The sequence below is a fragment of the Pieris rapae genome, chromosome 20 (assembly GCF_905147795.1).
Source record: "Pieris rapae chromosome 20, ilPieRapa1.1, whole genome shotgun sequence".
NCBI lineage: Eukaryota > Metazoa > Arthropoda > Insecta > Lepidoptera > Pieridae > Pieris > Pieris rapae.
The window spans coordinates 3,158,064-3,181,112 of record NC_059528.1 but is presented as its reverse complement, the minus strand read 5'-3'; the positions used below and the strand labels follow the sequence as shown (position 1 = coordinate 3,181,112).

The 23,049-nt window shown below is 33.0% G+C and overlaps 2 protein-coding genes and 1 long non-coding RNA gene across 11 annotated transcripts in view; all 3 read left to right on the top strand.

Annotated features, from left to right (window-relative positions):
* LOC111000949 (kinesin-like protein KIF13A) overlaps nucleotides 1-11,904 on the top strand; it is a 130,764-nt gene extending 118,860 nt beyond the window's left edge. For all 9 annotated transcript variants that reach the window (XM_045632573.1, XM_045632571.1, XM_045632568.1 and 6 more), the window contains 8 exons: nucleotides 3,886-4,019; nucleotides 4,707-4,833; nucleotides 5,158-5,577; nucleotides 5,894-6,027; nucleotides 6,510-6,642; nucleotides 7,470-7,631; nucleotides 8,683-8,835; nucleotides 9,148-11,904. In XM_045632573.1, coding sequence (XP_045488529.1) covers nucleotides 3,886-4,019; nucleotides 4,707-4,833; nucleotides 5,158-5,577; nucleotides 5,894-6,027; nucleotides 6,510-6,642; nucleotides 7,470-7,631; nucleotides 8,683-8,835; nucleotides 9,148-9,230 — 1,346 coding nt within the window. In that variant the 3' untranslated portion in view covers nucleotides 9,231-11,904. The remainder of the gene's footprint in view (nucleotides 1-3,885; nucleotides 4,020-4,706; nucleotides 4,834-5,157; nucleotides 5,578-5,893; nucleotides 6,028-6,509; nucleotides 6,643-7,469; nucleotides 7,632-8,682; nucleotides 8,836-9,147) is intronic.
* On the top strand, nucleotides 63-898 carry LOC123690049. Its single transcript, XR_006750876.1, has 2 exons — nucleotides 63-473; nucleotides 790-898. It is a non-coding gene; the product is annotated as an uncharacterized LOC123690049 (long non-coding RNA).
* Nucleotides 11,905-13,909: 2,005 nt separating the features above from the next.
* The window catches only part of LOC111000951 (dynein beta chain, ciliary), a 39,909-nt gene continuing 30,769 nt past the window's right edge, over nucleotides 13,910-23,049 (top strand). The window contains exons 1-16 of the mRNA XM_045632537.1: nucleotides 13,910-14,222; nucleotides 14,471-14,628; nucleotides 15,443-15,665; nucleotides 16,082-16,234; nucleotides 16,792-17,003; nucleotides 17,065-17,580; nucleotides 17,646-17,756; nucleotides 17,826-17,980; nucleotides 18,107-18,134; nucleotides 18,375-18,636; nucleotides 18,714-18,862; nucleotides 19,426-19,637; nucleotides 19,855-20,140; nucleotides 20,658-20,936; nucleotides 21,322-21,457; nucleotides 22,574-22,755. Coding sequence (XP_045488493.1) covers nucleotides 13,910-14,222; nucleotides 14,471-14,628; nucleotides 15,443-15,665; nucleotides 16,082-16,234; nucleotides 16,792-17,003; nucleotides 17,065-17,580; nucleotides 17,646-17,756; nucleotides 17,826-17,980; nucleotides 18,107-18,134; nucleotides 18,375-18,636; nucleotides 18,714-18,862; nucleotides 19,426-19,637; nucleotides 19,855-20,140; nucleotides 20,658-20,936; nucleotides 21,322-21,457; nucleotides 22,574-22,755 — 3,375 coding nt within the window. The remainder of the gene's footprint in view (nucleotides 14,223-14,470; nucleotides 14,629-15,442; nucleotides 15,666-16,081; nucleotides 16,235-16,791; nucleotides 17,004-17,064; nucleotides 17,581-17,645; nucleotides 17,757-17,825; nucleotides 17,981-18,106; nucleotides 18,135-18,374; nucleotides 18,637-18,713; nucleotides 18,863-19,425; nucleotides 19,638-19,854; nucleotides 20,141-20,657; nucleotides 20,937-21,321; nucleotides 21,458-22,573; nucleotides 22,756-23,049) is intronic.

Here is a 23,049-nt window from a genome sequence, read left to right as displayed (position 1 = left end):
TCATACATGAAATAACTAAGTATTATAAAAATGAAACCGGGATATATCTAAGCAATACTAATCCAATATATCGCACACCTAGATAAAGGGTCGCACAACTCGAAATAATTCAAAATCAAGTTTTCGCGCCTATCGGAATCTGCGTTGAGAATTACACTAACTTCAAAGACACCTGTTTACTAATCTCCATTAATAAAATGTTGATGGCGCTGTAAGTTAGTCTTTCTGACTAGCACCACGTACACCCCTCACCAACAACAGTAACGCATCACCAATTACAACATGTCAGCTGTAGGAAAAGATGCTGTCAATACGCCCAAATACTAAATTATTTCGACTTAGTTTTCTATTTGTGGTTAACTAAGTAATGAAGCGTAAATTATTTTGAGTTCAGTTGATATTCGTGATTGAACAGTTTTGTTTCTTGGGCGTGCTTCAAATTATTTCCACTTACCCTGGTATTGTTTACAAAAGTAAGTAATTTTTTTTTTACTAATTAGAAATAGTTTAGTGTTTGTGAAATTATTTACACTATTTGAGTTAGTATGTTATTGCTGGTTAAATTTAAATTTGACTCTTATTCTAAAACAATAAATGCTATGTTTCTTTTGCTAATAGCATTATTTAGAGTTGCGTTTGTATTTAGAATTAGATTTTAAAAAATATTAATTCTTTAATAAAATACTTTGATCTATAAACATTTTTGAGTTAGTATAGTATTCGTGAATTTTATTGACATTGTAGTTTTTACTAAAGATTATGAAGGGCCGTGGCCTTTTACTTTTACAGAAGGCGATGGAGGCTACTACTTAAGACCCTGAAAGCAGCAATGCGGAGATGGCGCTCCCAGAGAACTCAACAACACCTTCGACGAGCACCAAGGAGATAGAACAAATAATATCGGAAAATGGCTCCATAGTCCATGGAGTTACAAAAGAACCCAGCAACATTAGCATCACCATCAACAAGCACACAGGTGAAACCATCGTACTATATTTCACCGATTAACCGCGAGGTTAGTGAATTAAAGGATTCGGATGCGGATCCGCTTTTCAACCCACCTCCCAAAGAGAAGACTCACAGGCTATCTCTCGTCGCTCCAAGAAAGAGGTCTCGTTTTTCCAGTTCTAGCTCATGTAGGAGGCTGTTTCATAGAAGATGACCAGAGGGGTAAGCACGAGAAACACCATAGATAATGAAATAAAAGAAAGTGAGGTGGCTTTCATCAAGTCCATCTCCAGAATAGAATCTCATTACCTTCGAGCACAAACAACGAGAGAGCTCATTCCAAGCGAAAAGTCAATTGCAGATCTTTACCGAGACAATAAAGATCTACGCAAAAATGACCAATTACCATTTGCTTCGTCATCAACTTTTAACCACATTTTTAATGCACAGTTAAATATTTCTTTTCATATTTCGAAAAAAGATGCATGTGACCTTTGCTAAACATTCAAAAATGCTAACGGAGAAAAACACAAAATATGCGTGAGGCTTATGACCAACATTTGAAAGAGAAAGAGTTGTCTAGATTAGAAGAAGAAGCCGACAAGAAAAGGAAATAGGTAGTTGTTGTACGGAAGCCGTGATGCAATTGACTTATAATAATATTATAATACTGATTATAGAGATGTTACTAACTAAATTATAAGAAAAAGTCTACTTTGTTCCTCAAAAAGTGCTGTGTTTTTGAAAACCTTTATTTGCTTGTCCTCTGTGCTGTGCATTAATATAAAATAAATATGTATTTAAACCAAAAATAATGTTTTACTTCATTAATAATGGTCAATTAATAAAAAAAAATTTGAGATACACTACTCTTCCTGAAAAGATTATAAAAAAATATACCGATGAAGAGTTCATTAATTTAAAATGTTTCACAAATATGTGATCAATTTGAGTTGATAAAAATATTTAACAATTATTGAGTCACGATTACTAATATAACACGAAAAAACTGAATAAAACAGTGATTATCTGTATTTAAGTTCAAGAATTGGAGAAAATAAATAGCACAATAAAAAAATGTACAAGATAATACAAGAATTTTGTAAATAGGTCAATCAGAAATTGAGTAAAACGTTTTTTGCTGTTCCTGAAAAAAGAGGTATTTTGACTTATGCTACTCTTTATCTAGGTGTGCGATATATAGAACCTTCTCTCTTCTAACACAACACATCCCCATTACTACTATTTTACTTCCTACATTTTTTTTAAAAGTAGGTCTTAGCTATAGTGCATTGTAGCTTTGTTATGATACTAAATGCACGTATCTTGTACGTATAGATTTTATATGATAGCGTTTGACACACCTTACAACAGATCTTTTGACAAACAACGCCAAGGTTTTTTTTCGTTATACTCTTCACAAAACATCCACCATATCACAATTTAATTTCTACTTGCTTCGTGGCAATGCTATTCTTTCAAATCCTACTCTCAAATCTTTCAAAATTATGGAACCTTCTTAATTTTTGAGAAATCAAAATTGCTTGCGAGTCATACGCTTTGGCGTGTCATAACAAAGTATTCAAGTATTAGGAAGGTGATGAACAAAATTTTCAATATTATCCCTGGCTTAAACTAACATTAATTTTGTATTTATGACCCCCGCTACCTACAGGCTCGTTTCTATCAGGTAATAAGGTGACAATACAGTTATGACTTGGAATGACGATGGCAAAATTATTAGTCGAATGCGATGTTAATTGGAATTGACTAGTTTTTGTGGTCTAACGTATTTTGATCCAAATTTAGCAGTTGGGTAATTGGCTGTAAGAGATAGGAAATTTTAATACGAACTGATTAAAAAAATAAAAAAGAAGTCTGGAATAAAAAAGGCTATGAATCATTGTGGATTCATTTCCCGAGGCCAGCCAGCTTTGTTTATTATTTGATTTATTTGCCTTTATATTTCATTTGCATGCCAGCATGATTTTTTACCTTCCCCTATATTCGCCAAGCTTTGAACAAAGCTTCGGTTTAAAATCTTAAATTTGACAGCCAAGTAAATTACTAGAAAGGTGTTGTAAAGTGAAACGAAAAACTTGAAAAACAGTTGTAGTACGTAAAAGTAGTAATAGATAATATATTATTAATTCGTAACCTAAAAGTAGGTATGTGTTCAAACGATGCATGTTTCAATAGTGTTGGGTACGGGAATAATTAATGGGTTTAGTCGACGCATGGATTAGTGTGTTTTTTGTCAGAGATATATGATAATTATAACATCAATAAAATACTAAGAAGATATCATGGAGATTGAATAGTTGCATTGAAAAGATTTTATAACGAAATTAAATAAAATTATTCGTCGATTGATTCTTCTAATCATAACCGACTATCTAAGAATCTAATCTTGCTACGAGTATATAATTTTCGGTGCATTACTTCATACTACTAACAATTTTCTGACACATGTACTAATATTTTTATTTCAGCTCGGCCAACGTTCCTAAATTTGAATTTGAACCTGAACTCCCTACGACTGCAGACGCCGAATAAGTGTATGTGAAGATATTTAAGTCGTAGAATCATTAGATTGGCTTGTTTCGAATCTTTTGAGTTGTTTTATTTGGTTTTTTTTCACATTCGTGCTTGTTTGGTGTCAACAATATTGACAACATCGATGGTCTTTTTTTTAGCTTCGAGTCTATCAGGAGTTTAAGCATGATTTATTAAATATCTCAGCATGAAATTGGCATAACATCTCCAAAATTAACGCAGTGTTATCAGTAGTGTAAGAACTGAGTTTTAATTTCTAGACATCCTTAGACTTCACAGTTTTTCGACTGGGCTATTGTAGATACGTGCTCTTTCTGTTTTACCTTATTTGCATAGAATACACTATTTGGAACTATTTATTTTATAACAACGTAATTACAGCGTCCCCAGCGAGTGGAAAATTGGGCTTCCGCATGACGACCCTGCATGAGGAGCCAGGTAGACGAAATGACGAGGATTCGCATTCAGAGCCAGAATCGGCTCCATCAGATGAATTGACTACGCCGCGATCACAAGTGAGTATAGTGTAGAAGATGTAGGTGTTCGTGTGTATTTAGGGAACACAATTAAACAGTCCTGACACTTCTACCACTGTTTATTCTTCGAACTAAACTAATATAATTAACATCAAGCATAAGCAAAATAAATATAACAGAAAAGATAATTAATAAAAGCGTAAGCAGAAAGATTAGCGCAGTAAAGCAAGCGTGTGTCTGCCGTGAGCGTGCGAGACGGACTAAGGACAGCGGGCGCGCGCGTCACTGCGCCGGCGATCGTTCTAGGCTTCCTTTGTTCTGCAAGTAGCGGGACTTTGTGCGCGCTCACTCTGTGCGACACGACACGAGGACGATCCGATAATGCTCGGGGACTCGACGATGCGGCTATATAAAAATTATATGTTTGCTTATGTTATGTGTTATTGTGCATGTTTAATATTTGTGTATTTAGTATGTAAAGTATTTATAATAGTTAATATAGAAGAAGAGAATAAACATTAAAAATAACAGAAATTTAGTTTGACAGTAGTAACGTCAAAGTAATATGCATATATAATTTTTTTGAAATTTTAAAGTCGAACACACAATTGACTCATCAACTTCCAGAGAACTAGGAGTTATTCTTTTTACTTAATTTTTTTTTAAATCATAAATTAGTTTTATCCTAACGTATTCTACACTTAATTAATAATATTTTCATTTCAGCGTACACGTTCGCGAGCAACTCCCCGCGGTTTCTTACCGACTTCAAAGACATTGGATTCACTTCACGAACTCGCGTGTGAAAGAATTCCCAGCAAAAATTCACCGTCAATTTCTTCAAGTGGATATGGTGAGTCACTTTTTGCCGTACATTGACGAGAGTCTGAAGCCAAGCTAAATTCAAAAAATAAATTTTAAAATTAGCTAAATTAAAATTTAAATCTATTAAAGCCATTCAACTCTTTAAACCATTCACCATCTGTGTAGTTACGTATAATTCTAATATATAATTGCGAGCCTTCTGGCAGTGCGAGTGTCCATGGGCGGCGATGTCACCTAACATCAGGTGAGCCTCCTGCTCGTCTGCCTCCTGTAACATAAAAATAAATTCATAAGGTCACGTTTTTTTATATAAAAATTGCTGGATTTAATAGATCTTTGTTGAAATTTACAGGTTCCCAAGCAGTATCGTCAACCAACCTTACAAACGACGACACGCTCTCCATACGCAGTATGTCTGTTGATGATACACCGGATTTCGACAAATTGGATTATACGCACTTAAGTCGGACTAAAAACTCAATGGCCGGCCTCAGACATGAGATAAGTGAACTGAGAAGCGACATCACAGACCTGAAGAATGAAATTGTCGAATCGAAAAATGAGTTGGAAGATGTTGCATTCGAGAAAGCGAAAACTCCGGTCTTAACTCCCGGATCGAGGAACAGGATTAATCCGTTCTTGAGGGATTGCGAAGAAGCGATGGATAAAGGACAGATTTTGGACCCGCTTGGAGCGATTCCGGTGGAAACGGTGTCTAGTCATAACAAACAAGAATCGCAAGTCAATGGGGAAGCGCACGATACGTCTTTCGGTAATTTTAACTATTTTTTACATGTTCTTCACTATTAAATTTTAAGGTTAAGAATAACTTTATTTTTCATAAGAATTGCATACAAATTCACTTGCTGAGTAACAATATAAAATAATATTATTAATTAATAGAGCGCACAGATTTAGGTACGTATATAAAATTATAAAACAAAAATGTAGGTAGACATAATAAACTCGATCCCTCAACCAAGCAAAACATAGATGTTCTGATTGGACTTTTTACTAGATGTGGCATTGATGATTTTATTAAAATTACTTTTATAACAATTAATTACTAATCTCCAAACTTGTTTCAGGTGATGCAGAAATTGAGTCGGTTAGCTCAGAACATTCAAGTCACGACACGCGGAGTCGTGAGACATCATCTGTTGGAGAAAGTGATTCGCCTGGACCAGATCCTATAGTAAATACATCTCTTCCTGCGGGAAAGGTATGTAAAAACAATGTCGCTATAACCCTTGGTTCCAATTCTTCTTGGTTATTCCCTTATATTCTCAACTTCCTAGGTTACCTTGATTACCTTACTATGTTCGGCCGCACTGATATACAAGTGTTAAGAATAAGAAAATTGGTTGTAATTTAATTTTTTTGATAAGTAATTTTTTGTTTTGTTTAATGTTTTTTCTTGTTAAATAATTTTTTTGTTTTTTATTTGTATGATCTTTTCGTGTATGTCATGTTTGTCACATTAAAAACAGTATTTTGTGGTTATTTTACCAATGTAACAGTGTGCCGAGCGTTAGTAAAGATAGATTGCTTTTATCAATTAAAAGTTAAATATTGTACGTAGTCGTGATTCGAACACGGTCGCACGATTTAAAATCTGCGCTCTACTCTATTTAAATTGCACGATTATGTTTTTATTCATGTTAATTATTATTAATAATATTAATAATAATTAACGTATTAAAGGTCGTCCGTCGTCGTGCTGGTACGGCACGGAATGCTGCGCGCGCGTCGTATCCGTCCGGACGTACGAAGTCGCACGAACACGCATCGCCACCGCTAAAGGACACTTCCGCATCTACGGAGCGAATTTTACCGGGTAATCATATTTTTTTAATATAAAATTTTGATATATTAATAAATAAATATTTAAGTTAGTTAAAGGTTTTTTGTTTATTTTAGAATGCTCGTATGTGATTATTATTGCGATGATAGTTTTATAAAGTTTATAGTTTTCCGTTAGTCTGTATAAAATTCCTGGCAAGAGATATTTCCAAAACAAAATATACATAACATGCTTCCAATACTCCGATCAGTTAAAAAGTTTACTTTCTTGTACATTTGTAGAAAATAACTGGGAACCCTAACACAGGTATATTTACTTAAAAGGGTTCTCAAATCTTACACTATGAAAAGAAACATGTACCAACTTAAAATGAATAAAGACTTTATTATTATTATTATTAATAAAAAATACTATTAATTAATAATTGATAAACTACAATGTTCAAGCTTAATGATTGAATCTGTTTTATTTATTTATTTATTTCGTAATCATACAGCTAAAATAAATTATATATAATTACAAACAAATACACTGAAGATATAGCCAAAGATGGAATTCATCATACATTTTACTACAAAAAGGTTCAAAGATTAACAAAAGGGAACTTACAAACAAAAACTTTTCAATACATTTAACTGTGTGGTACCTATTTTGGCTGTGTTGTGTGATTGTGTAAAAGTGTGAGTATGTACGTGATGGTGTGTAACTTTGCCCTATGGATATTCTTAATACACTTTTTAACCACATTCCGCGATAGCCTAAACAAGTCAAGGCATTAGTGGTCATTGTATGTCCGGGCTACAAATTTAAATATTTTCTTTGTACGTAGTATTTATGTTTCAATGTAATTGACATTTCAGACGAATCAGAAAGCGATCGTTCGCATGCAGTACCTGAGTGGATGTGTGTGGGCGAAAGTGTACAATTACGCCTAAGCAGTAGCACTGGAGTTGTTGCGTACGTTGGACCAACCCACTTTGCACCTGGCACTTGGGTGGGAGTAGAATTAGACGCGCCTACTGGTAAGTACTTTGAAATATAGTACTACACGCAAAAGTTAAGTAGGCTCGTTGCCAAGTGTCATTATCGCCAAATAGGTGCCAAGTTGATTTGTGCGTGGTTTGAAGGTTTAATACTTTTCGTCTTCAAGCTGATACTAGTGAGATACTAAGGGCCTGTTTCACAATGTATGGATAAAGTGCCAAATAGCTATGCAACACATAAATTATTCGAAAGATAAAAGTTCCGAATAAGATACTTGGCATTTCATGACAAATAGCGCTATCTGACAGTCGTGAAACGCAAAAATACTGTTTATCTTGAACTTATCCGGACATTGTGAAACAGGCCCTTAGACACCAGTCACTTTCTTCACTTCACTTAGAGATGTGGGATTTGTTTCGCTAACGGACGCCAAGTGCGTGCTATATTGTTACTTATAAGACAAGTATAATTTTTTAATGTTTTTTATGTAGAATAATTGGTGTGGGTATTATTTTGGATTTCTATCGAATTAGTAATAACTGTTAAAGTAGAATGTATTGTAGTGGAATAAATAAGTAATAAAATAAAAATAAGTCAGAAAACGAAATACCATCCATATCACCTCGATGTCCATCGTTCCACTGAGCGTTTTCTAAGGCAGTTTTTCCGCGCACTACCACTATATGGAACGAACTGCCCACTGAAGTATTTCCAAACCAATTCGACTTGGGTCCTTTAAAAAAAGAGCATACCAATTATTGAATTCTTTAGGCCGGCAACGCACTTGCGATTCTGGCAATGTGAGCCTCCTGCCCGTTTGCCTCCTATTACATAAAAAAGATAACATATATCTGACTTATACTATAATACCTAAATTCTATCACTATGATTTTAAATTTAATTAGTTATTATCACAAAGCAATGTCAATAATATTGACATTAATTAACTGGTTTGATTGAACATGGATTAATAATTAAAATTTAATATCTTTCAATTTGTTACTATTATATACTGACCTGTCATTAATATTTTTAGATTATTTTTCTAATATAATTTATTGATTTGTAAAAAATCTTAAATATTACTAGGAAAAAACGACGGATCTGTAGCAGGGACACGGTATTTCGAATGCCGACCTCGACACGGAATATTCGTGAGAGGCGAAAAGCTCATACAGGACCGGCGCGGTCGCAGTGCTAGGGCGTTCCGTGACAATGAGCTGAAACGTGCTACTAGCAAAGGTAAAGGAAGAAATTCAGTTTAGTAAGGTTAAAATATAATCGTAATATGTATACATATATTCTTTAAAAAATATAAATTTAAACTTAAACAAAAAAAGTATTATAACTTATACCTACTACTTTTTTAGTTATTTTCCTGACTAGGAAATAGATTGCTTGTTAGCGATAAAGCTCCCAGTTGCATCCCTAATAATGGATGCTACTAGTTTTTATTTGTAATTAAACAAAGTTAAATAAATCAATTTATTTTAATCAAGTCAATTGTCAAAATCGTTAGCCGTGAAACTACAATTTCCTAATTATATTTCACAGGTGAAGGCCTACAGAACTTACACAGATCCCGGAGTCGCGGTGACAGCATAAATGCTGTTGGCACTAAAACTAGAAGCAAATAAGCTCAACAACCTATACGTACGAGTATACGCGTACGTACGCGTATATACGTATACGCAAACAGCAGCAATCGGACCGAATTGTTTACGTCCACACGAGTCCAATTCATTTTTTGTTGCAGTCGTGTAACGCTATGGTGCTTATGTGTATATGTTGTTCTTTTCACCTTTAAGCAGAGTTATTTTGTTCTAATTAACTGATTGTTTCGTTTTAGTCCCGGTTTTAATATATTTAATGGATATTATGATGTTCCATTAGGAAAATATTTCTCTATATTATTGTTTGGTACAATAATATTTGAATGAAATGTTTTTCCTTAAGTGTCGACTTAGCGATTTTTATTTCGAGACCGTATTTGTAAATATAATTGACATTTTATTTTTATGTAAATATGTGAATGTGTTGTTAATTTAATGACCAATGAATCGTTTGTGATCAGGATTGTTTGTATAGAACTTTTTACTGTATAGTTTTTACCATTATTTATGTATTAGCGAATGCTTTATTGAAGCTCATCAATTTAAAAAAAAAACTTAAGAAACTTTATCATCGTTTGACAAGGTTCCTAAGGGCATTTTATTAAAATATTTTGACATTTATCTATCGGTGGAAGGGACTTAAATATACAATTATTATATATTTTGCATTTAAATTTATTCTCGTATTGCTCAGTCTTTGGACACGATCGCCTATTGTGATAGTTTCTTGCCAGTTTAGAGTGTTTTATTCGGATTCTCCCTATTGTTTGGTATAAACGAAATCGTCCAATATCACATCTACGTCCTTTCAAAGACTTGTACATTATCCAGCCATGGACTCTTCGAATCCTTTCTCGGGTGCAAATGACAGCGATTATTATTAACGCAATATTTATATTAAACGCTGATAAAGTATTTTGCGTGTTCACGCTTATTATGTTTTCGTCGTCGCTCGTCACTTGCACCACATATATTAGGGTTGTGTAGTTAAAATTTTTGAGATTGTAAATTTAATATTTATAGACGATTCAACGTGTATATTACACCCCATGAAACTTAGTCCTGTGTGATTATCCATCCAGAAACAATAAAGTATATTGATTTTCCCATTGTGTGGTAGCTAATTGCGGTAGATTAGGTGATATATGAATGCTAGTAGGAAAGTGTATCCACATGTATTAGGGTATATTTACATCGATTCGCTTCATACGCCGAAGCAATAGAGTTAGTTCACTTTTATTGTATATTCCATCCTTTTAGACGTAATTGTTAAGTACACTTTGAGTACACAGTTAGATTTAACGCATCGTTATTCGCTAGTGTTTTTAAAGTCTCACTTTCAACAGCCCGTGACTTGCCACCACGTAAAGTAAAAAATAAAAAAAACGTTTGTGTATGTATGTACACGCATTAGAAGTTATACTTCTTTGGCGTGACAAGATAAAAATCTTTTTAAAATGTTTTATTCAAATTAATATCACTTATTATCACAGTAAATTATTGTATTATTTGAGAAAATATATATTTATGTATTTTGTATATATTTTATTCGGACTGATACAGATACTGAAACTTGAATAAATATCGTGAACAGTTGTCAGTTGTCACGCAAACATACGTAGATATCCTTACTTTAGTTTGTTGGTATCTTTTTTAATAAAAAAAAAGTGTCGGGTTTTTGTGACGGTGTGCGCGCGCATCGCGCCAGTAGAAGTATAACTTCAATAATAAAAATGTTCGCCTATTAATGCACCAAGCAAGTTTCCGATGTGTAAGTTGGCAAGATGCGTAAGGTATTGAACGCCTGGTTTCTATATCGATTCGTAACTGCTACGAGTAGTTAGTAAGGGATTTCCTACAGAGATTTTATGGAAAATGGGCCTAGGGATTATCGAAATCTTGCCAATTTACGTGTCGATATGACGAACTCGACTGATTTCTTCATTCGAACGCTTTTTAGACGTATCGTACTTAACATTCCATTTGGACATTTATCACCTTATTATAAGTTAGATTTTTATAGTGTGAATGATTTTTGCATTTTTACCGATCAGGCCTCGACTAGGACAGCTCAATGTGTAGTCTTTTAAATATTGTAGGATGTGTCTTTGAAATTCTCGATGTGCTTCTGTCCAATAGTTTGGTAGGACAATGAGGGAGACGATCCGTCTTTGAAGATTGGTTTTTATCATGATTAAAGACGGGTTTAAGGCAATAAAGTTAGTTGAGATTAAGATGAAATCATTTGGAGTATGCACTAGGGCTCCTAGGTATAGGCTATAGTGACCTTGACGTCTAATTTATTTTAATTAGAACTAAGCTGACAACGTGCTGTGCTTGTTTTAAAATGTAGTTATTATTTGTTTTATAGTGTAATTTGTATTTATTGCAGTCAATTAATTGCGTATGAGCTTATAAATTCGTTGTATTATTTTGGTGACATTTTTTTTGTGTAGCAATGATGTTTTGCCAGTTTTAAAATTGTGTAAAAATAGATTTTTTTTAATGTGATAAGCCATAGTTTAGGCAGCTACTTCGTAGCAGGATAGATGGTTGCATAATATTCATTATTGTAAACATATAAAGAGATTTTTAATATTTAAATACAGATAGTTCACTTCTAGAGGAAATATTTTTGCCAAGTAGCAACTTTGAGTCAACCATCGCTGTCATTATCAATAAATGTATAAAATTATGAGTTTTGTATTTATTTTTCTTCCCGTTCTGCGTACGTAGTTTGCATGATTAACAATAGATTCGTAGGAATGAACTGGCAGGTGGAAAGTAGTTTATAAATGTAGTTTTTTAACATTTCATTAGAAGTAAATTGCTGATGATTTGAACATTAGTTAGCAGCATTACTGCCATATTAAACTTTGCAATACATTTTACAGATAAACCTTAAAGCTACGTACAAAATAGTAAATAATATTTGCACGCGACGATTCTTATCTAGACAACTGTTTAAGTTATACACTTTTAGCGATTTCACAAAAAATGTCTAGCAATATTGAAAGTTATGTGAGATTCCACGTTGTCTTTTGTTCTAATAAATATAACACCAATTTGAAAGGTATAATTCGTTTACTTAGATGGAGGGAAAAATGACGACATGTGACCATATACGTAATTTTATATTAAATACTTAAAAGTTTAACGTATTTGGAGTCCTTTATATATATTACAAAAATGTGATGTGTTCACATCACATCTTTTAAACTAAATATTATGGACGTTTTGGTAATGATAATTAAAATTCAATATTAAATTACCTTTTAACGATAAACGTTTGAATGTTAATTAAAAATCCCGCCAAAGTTGTGCTACAAGCCCTCGTCATTGGATCCTAAAAGTTATAGAAGAGTAAGTATACAATTTAAATATCTATTCATACATAAGAAGTATCTCTGTTTGACCTTGATCTCTAATTTAACATCTTTTAAATTCATATCTTTTCTGTATTGGCAAGTAAGTAGTCATTTGCATCTGAGACTTAAATTTTTGGGTCAAAATCCTCACATTTATATTTTTATATACCGTACAATCAAAGTTAATTTTTCACAGGCGGGATTTGATTATGCGATTAAATCGCCCTCTCCTATCGAAAAAAGAACTATTCGCTATTACTATTAAATCGCTATTCGCTTTTAAATTATAATTATGGTCGTAAATAGCGACAGTTGACCTTTTTCGCGACGTCGCGAGTGTCATCTCGGCGGGAGCTAGGGCGGAGCGGAAAGCGCCTGGCACCCGCTCATACGCGAAATGAAGGTACTGACGGCAAATAAACAAAATGAATGTTAATTTATTATAAATAATAAGTATACTATAACTGCACCTGTAATGTATGTACGTACAAGTTTTTAAGAAGGATTTTATTTTTTGTAAAAATATTTTCCATAAGTGACAAGTGACGCTGCCTGTTTTGCCGAAATTAGAAATATATAGTTGGCCTAAAGAAAAATCTATTTTTTTTTATAAAACGGGGCAGTAGACTTATCTGATGTTATTTGATTCCGTCGCCACACCACCTGCAGAGTGCGCTTTTTAGATCTACGTTCTTTTTCTGAAGACAGCTGGTTCCACATAGTGGTGGTGCCCACCAACACTGCTCTTATATCTGCACAGTTGTGGAACGATATACGTCGAGGTGATACGGTTGGAATTTCGTATTCTACCTCGACGTGTTCTAAACACTCTTCGTGGTAAGTGCGATAGAAAATGCAGCGAGACCCCACATTTACGCAAGGGAATCAAGACGCTAAAAAACAATTTTTACAACCCTTCAACATATTGAGATTTATGAAACAAATTTGGATCATCTAGTGAAAGGTGATTCTAATGTTTATCTTATTGTTACTTTTATAACTGAAAATATGTTTAGTCATTTTAAAGCTTCAAAACATATTTATTGACGAAGCATAAACTTTGTTGTTGAATGAAACAAAATTTAAAAATATTTTTTTTGCTTACTGTAAAGATTGCTCTATTTTTGTGAGGCAGTTAAAGGCTCGTTACAAAGGAGACATGGTTCCATAATGACCCGCTATACGCTTTGCGTGACTTGCCATTTGACTACCTTCTACATTGCCAATGTGCCTTCAATAGGTATTCTGACGGCGAACCGATAGCTTGGAAAAACAAAAGAACATCAGATAAAAATATATTCTTTTGTTCTAATACATGTAGTAAAAACTCTAGCCATGGACCAGCCAGGTCCATCCAGTGCAAACCATGACCCGCGATTTGATTTCATTGGGTCTTATGTTGTAAAATCATTAAAATTAAAACCAGAGAAATGGATGCGAGTACTAAGCATCGAAGAGCACAGGTCCACACTAAGAGATTTTGTGGATAAACCTCTTCCATTGTTACTCGTGGTTGTACTAACCCACGCAGCACAGTTGGTACCGGTTATCACATTTCCATGTTATTTGAAAAATAAAGCCGTTTATTTTGTTAAGAAAAAACCAGGCGCCATTCCTAAAGAGGGATGTTCGGCGATGGTTATCTTTGGTAAGTACACGTTGCCTGATATCTTATGTAACCTTTTTATATATGTTTTATAAGGTAACGAAGTGTTAATAAATAAATATTAGCGAGGGTTTTCTTTAGTTTTATAAGTCACTTTTAACGGGTCATAACGTAAATTAAAATACACGGGGTGATTGCAGCCAACATATAAATTTGTTGTATCTGTTAGATCAACCACTACTAAATACAATTAATGTCACTGAATTTTTTATTCTGTGATTACATAACAGGTGACTTAGCACCAAGATTAATAGATGAGTTAGCGGCACTCGTTGATGAAGTCTTTGTTCCGATGTTATCAAATCCATCAAACCATGAAGGCTGGCCTCGAGTCGTCTCTCAGGATATCCTGAAGCAGATCCACAATTTGAAAAGCACCGTTTACGAGGTGATTTCCAATTAAATACTTATTTAATATTGGATATTTCAAATGAATTTTTTCTATTGGCACTTGGCGTTAATATATTACTTATACTTTTATTTTTTAATTCTACAAGTTTAGTATTATATTAATAACATAATTTCTTAATAATTTGATAGAAATATCGTTATACGGGTAGTTAGGTATTAACGCCACCGCGACAAATATTTAATTTGTCAGCAAGTGTGGACAACCTAAACCTAACCTAACTTATACCTTTTTGGCTTCAAAAGTGGTATGATTTTATAAAATGCGATTCATGTTATATTTAATTATCAATAATTTAGGTTTAGGTTGACCACGCTAACCATTAAATTTTTGCCATGGTGGCGTTGATGCGTAAGTTCGGCACACTAACGGCCGCTTTTTATATTCGACCTATAATCTAAAATCCTGATGTTTTGCGGTCGAGCGATCCATCGACTATCTGAATTTTAATATGACAATCCCTGCTAAGTAATCCCTGGAATAAAAGGATTTGTCGTAAATTATCGTTCTTCATGTCTTTTCGTTTTTCGTATTGGCCTTATTTGTTAACTTACTAATTGAAGACTGGAATATTTATATAAAACGTACAAGTAGATTTATTGTCAAATCAGAATAATTTTTATACAAAAGCATATTAAATTGCGAATAATAACTGTAAAATACTTTACCAACAGAAAAATAATATAGTTACGCAAAATTGATCTTAGATCATACATATCATGAACGTATGATTTTTAGTAACGTATTTGTTAGTAGACTAGAAAAAATAATCATTATTTATTGTATTGAAAAGGTTAAAGGTAAAGTAAGTGGACAGACAGTCCTACCGATGCCGGTAGGCGTAGAACTTGTTCATGAAGCTGAAAAAGAAATGTTATTGGGAAAAGAAGTTGACTTATACTTAAAAAGCGCAATCGAGGGTGTGGTCATCAAGTGGGCTCAGCAAATAAATGATGTGATGATGGAAGATTCTGCACAAGCTTTTGAAAATGGACAGAACCCGCAACCAAACGTCGGTAAGAGATGTTATTTTTTATCATTTTAACATCTGTGATTGTCTTTGGTTACTATTTAAAATAACCTAAGAAATAGTACAATCTTTATGGTTCCTCAAAAAATAGTAGGTTCCGTATAATAGTCGTAGACTAAAAAACTTAAAAACTTAGGGATTAAAAGAGTGGCAAGAGTGGAAAATTTCTTGCCAGTTCTTCTTGTCCGCTCTACGCCCTTGACTTGCGTACTGGTAGTAAATTTAAATTTACAATTAATTTTATTTTTTAACGTTCCTATGTGTACTTGTCTACCTATATGAATAAAGATATTTTGAGTTTGATTGTATCTTCAATGTATACAAATATCTGACTCACAGAAAATGAATATTTCTTTCAATAAATTGTTATTAAGTTATAATAAGTTTAAGAATGTTCCCTAGAACTGGCGTTTTGGAGATCAAGATTAAGCAATCTAAATTACATTTATGATCAATTGCGAATGGAAAGAGTTCGATGCATGGCCGTTATATTGGAAAAAACCAACTCTGCTTATTATCCATGTTTTAGCCGTTTGTTCAAGAATATAGTGTCAGGTATGTATTGTTCTGTAATATTATAAATAGGTTATTATGGATTAGGGATAAGACAAACAGGTAGACTATTTTAATACAATAAATTCGTTAGTGAGCTTGGTGCGTGATGGAGAAAAGTAACAAAAAAGAAATTTTTGATTTTCTCTAAATATCGAAGTGTTCATTAAATAAATGTATATATTAAACTTTTCTACTTGCATCTAAACTGACGTTATAGACTCCATAATACCTAGTGTACCAAAAACTAATTAATGCAATACTAATAAATTCTTTAATAAGTTTATACTTATTAAATACTCATTATTGTATCTTTATTAGCTGTCTTCAGTTCAGTTATTAAATATATGATATTTCATTACGCTGCTAAAGTAGAACTTACCTGATAACTCAAGAATTCAATATTGAATTCAAGATATTCAATTTGCCGGTATAACATAAATAATTGTAATCAATTACTGTCCTACCGAGTTATTTTTGATGTACGGGTATCAAATATGCTAGTTTAATTAATATAGAACTTATTTTTATTAATACAGGAGATTAACAATTGTTTTTAGCTTTAGCAGAAGCTCGAGAAATTGATATGTATCTTCGGACTTTAGAAAAACATTTTCAAGCCCTTGATGACACAGATTTTACGGAGTGTCAGCCTTTATTCAGACCTTTATTTCACGTAATATGCATGGTATGGCGTGACTCAAAGTATTACTGCAGTTCGGCCAAGCTCATGGTTTTGATCAAACAAATATGCAATTTGCTTATATTTCAGGTAAAACAAAAGTCACCTAACCTTAACTAACAATTGGTACTTATAAAATATCTAATTTTAGGCTAAAAAGTGTTTGGACCCAAGCACGCTGTTTCACAGTGATATAGACGAAGCGAGGCAACGAATCCAAATGACAATTGACATTCTTAAGAACTTCCGCCATACGTTTGACTATTTTAAAGAGAATATTCCAAAATATTTTGAAAATCGAGCTATACTCCTTTGGACATTCCATCCAAATGTTGTATTCGAGAGGATGAACAAGTTTTTACAGCGCTTAAATACAATACAGTGGTTCTTCAAAACGGTACTAGAGTTTCAAAAGTTGGAGAAGATAGAAATCGGTGGTATGAAAGGCAGAGTTTTAGGTGGTCAAATAAGAGATATTTCTGGAGAATTTGAATCGTACTTCCATAGCTTTGCGTCGAAGTCATATGACGTCTTAGACCCTGATGATGAAAGATTTAATGAAGACTTTAAAGAGTTTCAAGATAATATTGTTGATTTAGATTTAAAGCTATCTACTGTATTGGTAGAATCGTTTGATAACTGCACTACTTTGGAAGCAATATTTAAGGTACTTGTATATCAATAATTATATGCAAGAAAACTTCAATAATTCATGTTGTGTTTTACTTTCAGCTTATTGATATAGTTGGATCTGTATTAGAAAGGCCTTTGATTAAAAATGAATTTACCGCCAAGTATGTTGAAATCATAGTGATGTTGGATAAAGAATTATCTATTTGTGAAGTACGGAAAAGCAATCATATAGGCATATAGTTAAAAAGCGGAATTTAATGTAATGCGGTGGTCTTTCAGGATTTATTTAGAGAGCAAAGCAATCGACAGCAGAAATACGGTCATATGGAGGTGGACGCTTACTTTCCGCCCATTGCAGGAGGACTTCTGTATATGACGATGCTAGCTACAAGGATATCCAAGCCTATAGCTAGCTTTCGCAATTTGCCGCACCCGTAAGTTATCAGGGTGGGGCAAATTGCGAAAGCTGATTATTCGGCTGATATTCATCTCATGAAGTAGTTAAATATATACATCAGACGATATAATATATCCCTAAAACAATAATTTCTTTAACTTAGGATAAAAGGGTGCGGCGATGCTGTCAAGGTTTTTGAAAGGTATGAAAAGTTGATTGAAGATATAAATGAGTTCAAGAGAAAGTATTTTAACGATTGGACATTGACCGTTCCTAAGATTGTGGAAGAAAAGACAAACAATCCAATTATAACGAGACAAGGTCCAGATCTTATTTTGAATTTCAGTCACGAAGTAATAAATATTTCATTAAAATTCATTAAATTTGTAGAAAGATTTTTTAGAACTTTATAACTTTGTATTTATTTTTAGCTATTAGATCTCATGAAAGAAGTCCATCATCTGAGATCGAATCCAGAAATTTCTAAAGACTTACCTCATGAAAGTTTAGAATTGTTTGAGAAGCAAGAAACATATCGTCAATATAGAATAAACTTAGGAATCACTACAGATTGGTATAATCAAATACACAGAAATAGTCAAAAAGTAGAATTTGATTTAGTTGAAGACGAAATAAAAGCAATTGATCAGAGAATTGAAATGGCGCAACACGAACTCAATTGGAATTCAAATGGTAGTTCAATATGAATATTTTGTTATTATCAATTATATTTTAGACTTGTTCACCAATTTGAACTTTTTCTTTTATAGACTTATGGAATTATTTGCAAGAACTACATAAATTGGTAGGAAGTTTATACGATCGAATGTCCAGAATTCAAGATAATCTTAAAGAAATAAAGGCTGTACTGAAGACTTGGTCAACACAACCGCTGTTTGAAAGGAAAGAAGGGAAAAAGGTTTGTATCTTATGGATCATTTCTTATTTATTTACAAACTATATATTCTTGTAAAAAATAAACTACCTATTGTCTATATCTATACTAATATTATAAAGAGGAAAGGTTTGATTTTTTGTTTGTTTGTATGAATTGAATAGGCTCCGAAACTACTTGGCAGATTTGAAAAATTCTTTCACTGTTGGAAAGCTACATCATTCCTGTTTGACATAGGCTATATTTCATTTTCAAAAAAAATAGGCAACCTTACTAAAATTACGATAACATTAACATTTGTTTATTATTTGATACAATTCTAACAGATGGCGCTGAGTTAAAGGTAGTTTAGTTTAGGTCCGTGTCGTGGTACCAACGTTTCACATAAGTTCTCCTACGGTTTCCCTTGATTAATTTACTACTATGTAATATAACAAAAACCTTAGCCACAGCAACGCTTGGCCGAGTCTGCTAGTTCTATATAAACTTCATAACAAAATCTAGATATTGTTCTCTTCCTCACATAAATTATAAAAATAGTAAAGTTCGTTAGGATAACTGGTACTTTAAAACTTTTTAACTTTCAGGACACCTTGCTGAATTTAGAAGATCGTAAAGAACGAACAACTAAAAGATATAGCGACATACAAACTAGTGCAGCATGTATTAAAACTCTCTTAGATGAAAACATGCACTTATTTAGTATGCAAGAAAGCCAGGATAGCGTAAAATGGCTTGCATATGTCGCTTTTATTGATGGCTTGATTGAAGAGGCCTTGTTTAAATCTATTGCTTGCAGGTGAGTCATTAATTTTATAGCATAAACCAACATAATTAATTGTCGGTCTTACAAATGCGTTCGTGTCAGTTGTGGGTAAAGGTCAATTGCTTATCTTTAAAGCTGAAGCGCATACAGGAATGTGGCAAACGCATAAGTCTCAAGTTATGGGAAATGTGTGTATAAAGTTTTTCGAAAAGACTAGATTCTTAAAAAGCATGCCTTTCATATTTTTCAGTATGGGTTACATATCGGAACACATGAATCCTAAGAATAAGTTGGCACCATTATTTGAAGCACAGTTGGAACTTTTAGAACCGGATATGGTGTTTTCTCCAACATTAGATTCCAATGATGAAAAGGGGTTTACCGCTCTCATAGATAACCTTATAAATGATATTTTAAAAATGTCTACATTAATAGAAAGAATCGATAAACAGAAGACTGAGTCATATTATGAACAGATTATAAATCATCACGATGTAATCGAAATGAAAGAAGACATATTTGATGGCATTGAGCGGGTATGTATACTTATGGTGACTGGTCGGACTTAAATTCGTGTCTGTGGTGATGTTAGTTATTTCGACTATGTATTTGCGTGTTGATCCCACAAGAATGTAAGTGCGTGCTCCTATTTCAAAATGCTTCCTGCTGATAGAGGACAAATCTTTGTTTTTAATTTATTTCATTATTATTAATGTGTCATGTGGAACGTGGTGTAATGGTTGCAGCTCCTTACAAATATTGTGTAAAACAAAAGAACTTGACAATTTAAAAATACTGGCGGACAGTTTCCGGTTCTTCTCTTCCGTTGTACGCCCTTGATTTGAGCACTGGCAGTAAATTAAAATTAAAAGCATTTAATAATATATTTCTTTTTTGACGTTTGTAAGTGTATATAAGTTCCTTATTAATGATTTTGAATTTATATCAATACTTGAAATATTGTAAATACTTGAAGACAATGAAAATGTAGATGTAAAATAGTATAGATATTCTTAAAAAAGCTAAACGACAACTTTTATTTTCTTAATTCAGGTTATAGACGAAGCAAACGAATTTTGCAAAACATTCGAAAACTATTCCTACTTGTGGTTAGAAGAGCGAGACGCCATAATGGAAATATTCCTAGAATATGGAAGGATACTAACACCAGACGAAATAGATAAAATTGGTTCCGAAGACAAAGATGTTCAACCGCCAGTCCCTTCTCCACCTAAAATGGAAGCCTTCAGGGAACAAATTGATCACTATGAAAATTTGTATATGGACATTGAAGATATGGAATCCTATAAAGTTTTTAATTCGTGGTTTCAAGTAAGGATCATTTTGTTACCTCTGTCATTTAAAAGAGAAGTAAAGCGGTCCATAACCTAACGCCACCTTGGGTATTGTGTGCTATTCTTTTTTTTTTATATAGAACAGGGGGCAAACGGGCAGGAGGCTCACCTGATTTTAAGTGATACCGCCGCCCATAGACACTCTCAATGCCAGAGGGCTCGCGAGTGTATGCTCTTTTTTTGAAGGACCCTAAGTCGAATTGGTTCGGAAATACTTCAGGTATTCTTGGTAAAACAATTACTGTTATCTGTGGGTTGGGATATGGCTATGGGAGATCGCAGATTTTATCTTTGAATTAACGAACCAAACATAAGAGTCTTCTTGCCTTCCACGGAAACACAATTTTTATTTTTTATTTTAGGTGGATATAAGACCGTTCCGACAAGCATTATTGAACACCGTGAGAAAATGGGGTAACATGTACAAAGAACATTTAGTTGAAAATGTTACTTCAAGTTTGACAGATTTGGGAAATTTTATACGTGAGGCAGATGAAGGTACCGTCTTTAATATTCATGTCATTGAAGCAACAATATTTTAATCGTGTATTGTTTTATCTATTTATACTATCTGACTAATATTTTGTTCTTAGTTGGCAGTCAATAATATTATTATGCCATTAAAACAACTTGTTATACAAAGTCGGTCAATTTATTCAGTCTTTCTTAAGTTATTTTTTTAAATATTTTTATTTAATTTAAAAACTTAAGTTTAGGTACATTTTATGGCGAACGAAAACCTGACATGGTTTATCAGTCGCTGTCTGTGCTCACTTAATTGTTAAACAAAAACTATTACAGCAGATACAATAAATTTACTTAACAGAAAAAAGTGAATAAGGTTATGTAGTATGTTTGTAACTATCTTAACATATTACGTAATTAGGTAGCCTGACAACATCTTATAGGGACCGTATCAGTATCATAAATATTTTAATTTTTAAATAAATACATTGACGTTGCGATCACACTTCAGCAAAAAAAATTATCTTGTTTGTAGGTTTTTCCGTGCAATTTTCCCATTTCTTTTCTCCATAAAAACCAAACATTTCATGGAATGAAAAAGAAATCTCGAATTTATATAGTCGTTTTAGAAAAAAAATCTCAATCCTTTCACGTAAAATAAATGTTATAATGTGTACATAATATATTACAAAGATTAACTACAATTTATTTTGTTGATCTGTGCGATAACCTCGACTATTTCTCATTTCTAACTGAGACCTTTTACGAAATGCTGCTGTTTGCTCTTATGTTTGACAAGCGCGAACTAGGGCCATACTAACGCGCCTCTGTTTACTTGCGATTTCTTGGTCTTCTTGAGTTGATTGATTCACCCTGTTACACAGCCTAATAAATTATATAGCAACAACTAAATAGCACATTCAATTAAATTTTATATTTTCTATAATGTTGTCATTGCAACATTGAAAATAAACTTATAAACTTAAAAACGAAATTTTATAAACAATATTATAAAATATTCTATTGTGTATTTAATTTTAAGTGGGTAATTTGATACTTTATCGCTTATAAGCTAAATGCGATATTTTCCACATCGATTCCACAATTTGAGGAAAGCGTTAAAAACTTATAGCTTTCACAATATTCTAGGACTACTCCAACCTGTACCTGAAGGAGACTATGAAGCTCTAGTTACTGTCATGGGATACTTAATGAATGTCAAAGATCGTGCTGTAACTACAGATGATATGTTTCATCCACTCACTGAAACTATTGAACTACTGAAATTCTATGACATGGATATTCCAGAAGAAGTCAACGTGTTGTTACAAGTATGTATATATTGAATGTTTGTAACAGCCTTACGAGTAGGTTTGGTTTTTCGATTGATTCCAAATTACCACGCTAACATCAAGAACATTCAGTTTAGTTTCTGTTTGGGATGTTTTTTTAGAACAAAGGAATAAATTCCGTTTTATTTATATACTTTGTAATCCCACGCCAAATATGTCGTACTCTCTAAGACACAGAATTCAATAAAAATATTAGTTGGAGACTTAGTCTACTTTTATTAGTCCCAAAAATTTTAGTTAAATGTCTATAATGTGAAAAAAAGTTTCACTTTT